General features: G+C 36.6%; 1 protein-coding gene across 1 annotated transcript; it reads right to left on the reverse strand.

The window, feature by feature from the left end:
* Nucleotides 1-378: 378 nt before the first annotated feature.
* On the reverse strand, nucleotides 379-5,668 carry LOC105786067 (aspartate--tRNA ligase, chloroplastic/mitochondrial). The gene is made up of 15 exons (XM_012612331.2): nucleotides 5,242-5,668; nucleotides 5,015-5,158; nucleotides 4,773-4,882; nucleotides 4,387-4,498; nucleotides 4,192-4,263; nucleotides 3,913-4,004; nucleotides 3,460-3,580; nucleotides 2,856-2,978; nucleotides 2,572-2,767; nucleotides 2,279-2,466; nucleotides 2,108-2,179; nucleotides 1,380-1,478; nucleotides 1,191-1,271; nucleotides 864-921; nucleotides 379-779 (listed from the first exon to the last, which is right to left on the reverse strand). The coding sequence occupies exons 1-15, from the start codon at nucleotides 5,593-5,595 to the stop codon at nucleotides 607-609; spliced, it is 1,995 nt and encodes a 664-aa protein (XP_012467785.1). The 5' UTR covers nucleotides 5,596-5,668; the 3' UTR covers nucleotides 379-606.
* Nucleotides 5,669-5,915: the final 247 nt, after the last annotated feature.

The raw sequence follows: 5,915 nt of genomic DNA on the forward strand, positions 1-5,915 counted from the left end.
AAAACAAATCCCCATTTTCAATATTAAGAACTCAAAATAAGATAGAACAAAAATGGCAAAAGGAAAACCCATTTTCTCTGCTTTGAGACATTACAGGCTTTTATCGAAATTAATGGAAAAAAGAATGTGTAACACATCAATGATTTTTAGTTAATGTTAACATCGAATATTTTATTTAATTAAAAATTATTCAAACATGTTTTTTTAACACCCTTAATAACTCTAGTGGCAACAGAAAACATTAGGTGCCTACTTTGAACAAAAAATCTTTAGATGCCAAAATGTTAAATTTTACATAATTTGGCTACCAATTTTTCATAGTAAAATGAGTTTTGAGATCTGATGCGACATTGAAAACAATAACCGAACTTGCTAGCATACAATAAACAGTCCAATAGTTTATTTAGGTAAAAAGAATCAAATCATTCCTAAACTCAGCCATCCGTAAAGCACAGTTAAAATATAAAACAGGGGAAGAAGGGGGAACGGGGACGATTGCTGTATGTTTTCTAACTTTAAAGGGGCATAAACAATGGTGATTAAGAAAAGGCTAATTAATGGCCAGCCTAGTTGGGTTCGCATTGAGACAGGCAAATCAAGAAGAAACTACTGGGCTTGCTGCAGTGACAGATCTTTCAACTGTTGGATATCCACTTTTGATGGTGCTCGAGTGAGAGCACACTGAGCAGTACTCGTCTTTGGGAAAGCAATGACATCTCTGATTGAATTTGCATCCGCTAACAACATAACCAATCTATCCAAACCATATGCGATTCCCCCTGTGAATAGGTAAAATAGATAAAATAACAACTTAATTCCAGGTAGAAAAATGACAATTGTTTCGTGGCCTAGGCATGTCATACCATGTGGAGGAGCACCCATGTCTAAAGCTTCCAGAAGATACCCAAACTTATCTTCAGCCTGTAAATAACATAAAACTCACATTTCTATTTATTTGGACTGTAAAAGAACTGAGACCTCAGACATATTGATCTTAGCTTTTCTATGATCTAAAAGCATTCTGGTTTTTTACATTCCTTTAGGCCAGTTTGTATAGGACCAGGCCATCACATCGACACTAGTTAGAAAACAGAACAAATTTGTGTAACAGGCACAAGACTTGCCCAGTTACATGACGCTAACAATAACCGTTGGTTTACAAATTGTTGAATAGCTTAAGGTTTTCTCACCTGTTCAAGAGAGATGCCAATAGTTTCCAATACTTTCTGTTGGATCTCACGTTTATAAATTCTTAAACTTCCTCCACCAATCTGAAAATGCAAGAGGCAATAATAATTCATTCAGTTACACCATCTATAAGAGATAGTCAACCAAATCTTTACCCTTTAAAGTTTCTAAAAAGCACATAATATAAATACCTCAACTCCATCATAAACCATGTCATAAGCTAAGGCACGTGCAGAAGAAAGATCTCCCATGTCTTCAGGGTTTGGTGCAGTAAATGGATGGTGCAAGGGCTACAATATGAGTAAATTTTCATCAACAGGCAGTTGCAAACGGAAAATATTGTATTCAACAAAACTGAAACTTCCATATATATAAATATTAATTTAACAATCTAAAACTTCCATATAAATTATATTAGCAAGCTAAAGCTTTCACCAAATTATGTTGTGGATGTAAAAACAAAAAGAAATTATAAACCTACATTTTGAAGTATCGACTTGTATTTTGATAAAACAGAGAGAACTTAATAATACTATCGGAAACTAAATCTTAAAATGCAGCTACTCTGTTAATTCCTCAAAAATGACAATCACACTGATATAATAGCAAACTAACATAGGAATAAATTATAAGATACAAAAAGGATATACAAAGGGGCATATCATAAAAATGCCAATTCTTTCTTAAGAATATATAGGGTTCAGTTTTGGCAAACCAGCGGTGGAGTTTTTTCAACTCCACAAGCAAAGTTCACAAGGTGCCACATGTCCAACCCTAAGGACATGTGCCACCCTTTTAACCTTAATTGTGGAGTCTAAAAACTCCATTAGCAGTCTATCAAATGAAAAACTTTTCATGCATATGATATATATCAATTATTTCAATAAAATCACCAAAAACATAAGAGAATGATACAGACCTCAAGCCTCTGTTCTGAATCATTCCACTCAAACATTGGGAAATCAGTCACCCACAAAACTGAATGCCTAGACTGCATTTCAGAATTGAAGCAAATGCTTAATTTTAGAGAAAATAATAAGAGAAGCAACAACCATGTGTATTTCAGATTGAAGACTGGTCAGGAACTTACATGGTCAACCAAGCCCAGTTCGTGGGCTAAGAATACCCTAAGTCGATCTAAGGTTCTATTAACTGATGTCTGATGGCCCACTGCAAACAAGATCAGATCACCTGGTCCTGCAGAGCATTTTCTCAAGAAATCTTCTCTGTTTGTTGGACCCAAACTGGATACTAGTGCTGGAATTCCTTCGACCTCCCCTAAAAAGAATAATAAAACCATCATGCCGAGATTTACAAATAGCAAATCAACTTTTCAAAGGAGGGGGGGGGGATCCGAACTAGGTATGGAATATTATCAATTACCATCATCCAAGACCTTAAGGAAAGGTAAACCCTTTGCTCCAGACTTGATTGCCTCATTATAAACATCACCTTTCTTAAGAGCTGTGTTTGAAAATCTTTTAGCACCTGAAGGCACACATATTGTTTTGATAATCCCCCCATTTTTTAATGTATCTGCAAAGAGCCTGAAGGGAGAGTCTAAGAAGACATTAGATACCTGCAGCTCCAACAGGGGGGTAAAAGTTAGAAAACACCAGATAATGAAGTAAACCAGCAAAAACTAGACAACATGTGCAAAAACTTACATTTTTCAACTCAAGATCAAATCTGATATCAGGACGATCAGAACCATATCGATCCATTGCCTCAGCATATGTGAGTCTTGGGAAAGGGTTAGGTAGTTGCACGCCTTTAATCTCTAGAAAGACCTGCATAAAATAAGCTTTCTTAACCCTCCCATAATGTGAAGATACCAAAAAGATCTAAAATTGTATATGCATTAACTATTTCAAATGTCCAATATGGTGAGAGTGATCAGCTTCAGTCCTTTAACTAAAAAGGCAGAGTGCCAAAAAGCCCATTGATGAATGCCTTGGGGGTCTACCTAGAGCATCAATTACCAAACCTAGCTAGACTAACTAATGGGCTATGAGGCAGTGTAGATTCAAGCCAAGCCACTTAGAAGGCCCACAAGCTGAGCCATGAAGCTTATCTCAAGCCTGAGCTGAAGATGAACAGGCCAGTATTTACTTAAACTCCCCAATTTTAGGTAAGTGAAAAGTGTAACTTAACATTTGAACCCCTTCCATTGAAACATACCAGAAAATATTTATGAATACTTACTGCTGAAAGATATTGTGGAGCTAGGACTCAAATTATCTTATAGCATATAGGCCACAATTCACAAACCTTTCTAATTAAATCTTCATTAAGCCTAAGCATGTCCTCCAACGGAATGAAAGCCATTTCCATATCAAGCTGTGTGAACTCAGGCTGTCTATCTGCTCTCAGATCTTCGTCTCTAAAACATCTGGAAAAAATTATATCCTGGTTATAGCCCAATGATTTCTCACAATACCTAGTTTTTGGATTACCCCTAATTCCTAGCAGGAAAAAGGATATTCTAATCCCCTCTTCTTTTTTTCTCTTTTTCGTTTCTCTCTCATAACAAACATAGGAAATATAAATCAAACCGAGTCCCGTGAATAGAACAGGATCATGCTAACTCTCAACACGGGGGTCGAGAAACGGGATGAAATGGGCCTGAGTAAATCAGTTCTTCACAAAAGAGAAATGCAAAAAGCTTATCAAGATAGGAGACAAATTGCATCACTACCACACAATGAAAAGTAAAAAATTTACCTTGCTATTTGATAGTATTTATCAAAACCAGAAACCATCAACATTTGCTTGAAGAGCTGTGGACTTTGAGGCAAAGCATAAAATGTTCCTGGCTTCAAAATATATATAAGAGTGAATCAGACCTGTTCCATTGTCCCCATGATATAGGTAATTGACGAACACTAGAAAATTTAACACTTATTGACTGAATAACAACCAGTTAGGATGCAAAGGTCTCTGACACCATACAAGTTCTTCATGCTGTCCTAAGGCATTTAATAGCAGCTTGATCATTAATACCTGGATTCTCGAGGGAACCAAATAATCCCGAGCACCTTCTGGAGTAGATCTAGAGAGCATTGGGGTTTCAATCTACCTTATAACCATGAACAGGTCAGAACCAAAACAGAGACTGAACATGAATCAGTAGAAAGTAACTAAAGAAATAACACTAAAATAAATTACTGTACTATAACAAACGTAATAGGGTTACACCTCAACAAAATTATGTACATCCTCTAGATATCGTCGAATGAGTTTCACCACTCTATGACGCAGCATGATGTTGAAATTCATTTGCTGTCGGCGTAAATCAAGGTATCGATATCTATGAGACAGGTATCCCAACAACAAAAATCAATTCAGAGTCTCAAATATATCATAAGGAAAACATTAACAAGTAATTGAATGGCTTGTGAAAATTAAAGATTTTTAAAAGCAAAAATCTAAAAACATATTGTAAAACTAATCAAGGCAAGTCATCAGGAACAATGTAGCTCATTATTTATCCCTTCTTATGATAAAAGACAGTATCAGTTTTATCAGCTAATAAAGTGCATAGCTTTTCTTGGACTAATTGAATTAAACTCCAAGCTGACTACCTCAAACGGATTTCCTCCTTGACAAAATCATTTGCATCATCCGCACTAGTAACCAACAATGGTAGTTTTGATCTTACAGCATTCAATATCTGAACATGCTCTGCGGCGACCTGGCAGACATAATTGACATCTAATTAAATACATAGTAATAAAGAATAAAAGCATAATAAGCTCAAATATATTAATACACCTCTATTGAGCCGGTTTTCATTGAAAGCATAAGCTCAAACACAGTAATATACCTCTATGGAGCCGGTTTTCATTTTCTTATTAACAGACTCACTGGGCCGAGACCGGACAAAACCGTCAACAGCAACTACATACTCAAGCCTCAAGTCTTTAATAGCTTCATGGGCATCAGGAAACTCACCTGGAAGTGATGTAATCTATAATTCGAAAACAGTAAAACAATCAGTCAAAAAAAATTCACAATTTCATTCATAGAAAAAAGTTGAAAATAAGTAAATACCTGGACAATGCCGGTGTGGTCTCTGAGATTAAAAAAGGTAAGGCCACCATGGACCCGGTGGAGAGCGACCCAGCCGCAAAGACGGACCCGAGAACCCACATCTTGATTAGACAAATCACCACAATAAGCGGTACGAGAGACCCAACGGAGAGAGTCAGAGAGAGGGGGTATGGGGGTGGGAGTTTCAGGGGAAACGGAAGGAGGAGGAGATTGAAAAGTGGAAGCAGAAACAGAGGAAAGCGTTCGGGTTCGACGGTTCCTTGGAAGCGATTTTGGAATTAGAATGGAAGGGAAAACAGCGAGAGGTCTGGCGCGAAAGGAGAGGATAAGGAAGGATTTGAGAAGCACAGACATTGTGTTCTTAAGGCTTTTTGAGGGAAGTGAAAGAAATGGGGGTTCGGGCAATCTTTTAGTTTAGGGACACAAGCAGAAAACACAGGGTTTAATGGATTGGGTGCTGGCGTGCGAAGCACGTGGCTTCTATATTGCTTAAAAAATGGACTTTAAAAATCCGTTTAGAAATCGTTCCCATTGTTATAAAATAATTAAATAAAAAAACACTTAAATTAAATAGAAAATTTTCTTTTCATTTATAAAAGAGTTATATATAAGCGATTGACATTTCATGCAACATAAATGAATGAAGCTTATTTAACTGTTTCATTAACACGTAC

Source organism: Gossypium raimondii, chromosome 1, assembly GCF_025698545.1.
Source record: "Gossypium raimondii isolate GPD5lz chromosome 1, ASM2569854v1, whole genome shotgun sequence".
In the NCBI taxonomy this organism is placed as follows: domain Eukaryota; kingdom Viridiplantae; phylum Streptophyta; class Magnoliopsida; order Malvales; family Malvaceae; genus Gossypium; species Gossypium raimondii.

What these genes read in the sequence shown, in the direction of transcription:
- LOC105786067 (XM_012612331.2), bottom strand. Translation starts at nt 5,595, where the DNA reads ATGTCTGTGCTTCTCAAATCCTTCCTTATCCTCTCCTTTCGCGCCAGA. An exon ending in ACCACACCGGCATTGTCCAG is followed by an intron (nt 5,159 to 5,241) that starts GTATTTACTTAT and finishes TTCGAATTATAG; the next exon opens with ATTACATCACTTCCAGGTGA. An exon ending in CATGGGTGCTCCTCCACATG is followed by an intron (nt 780 to 863) that starts GTATGACATGCC and finishes ACCTATTCACAG; the next exon opens with GGGGAATCGCATATGGTTTG.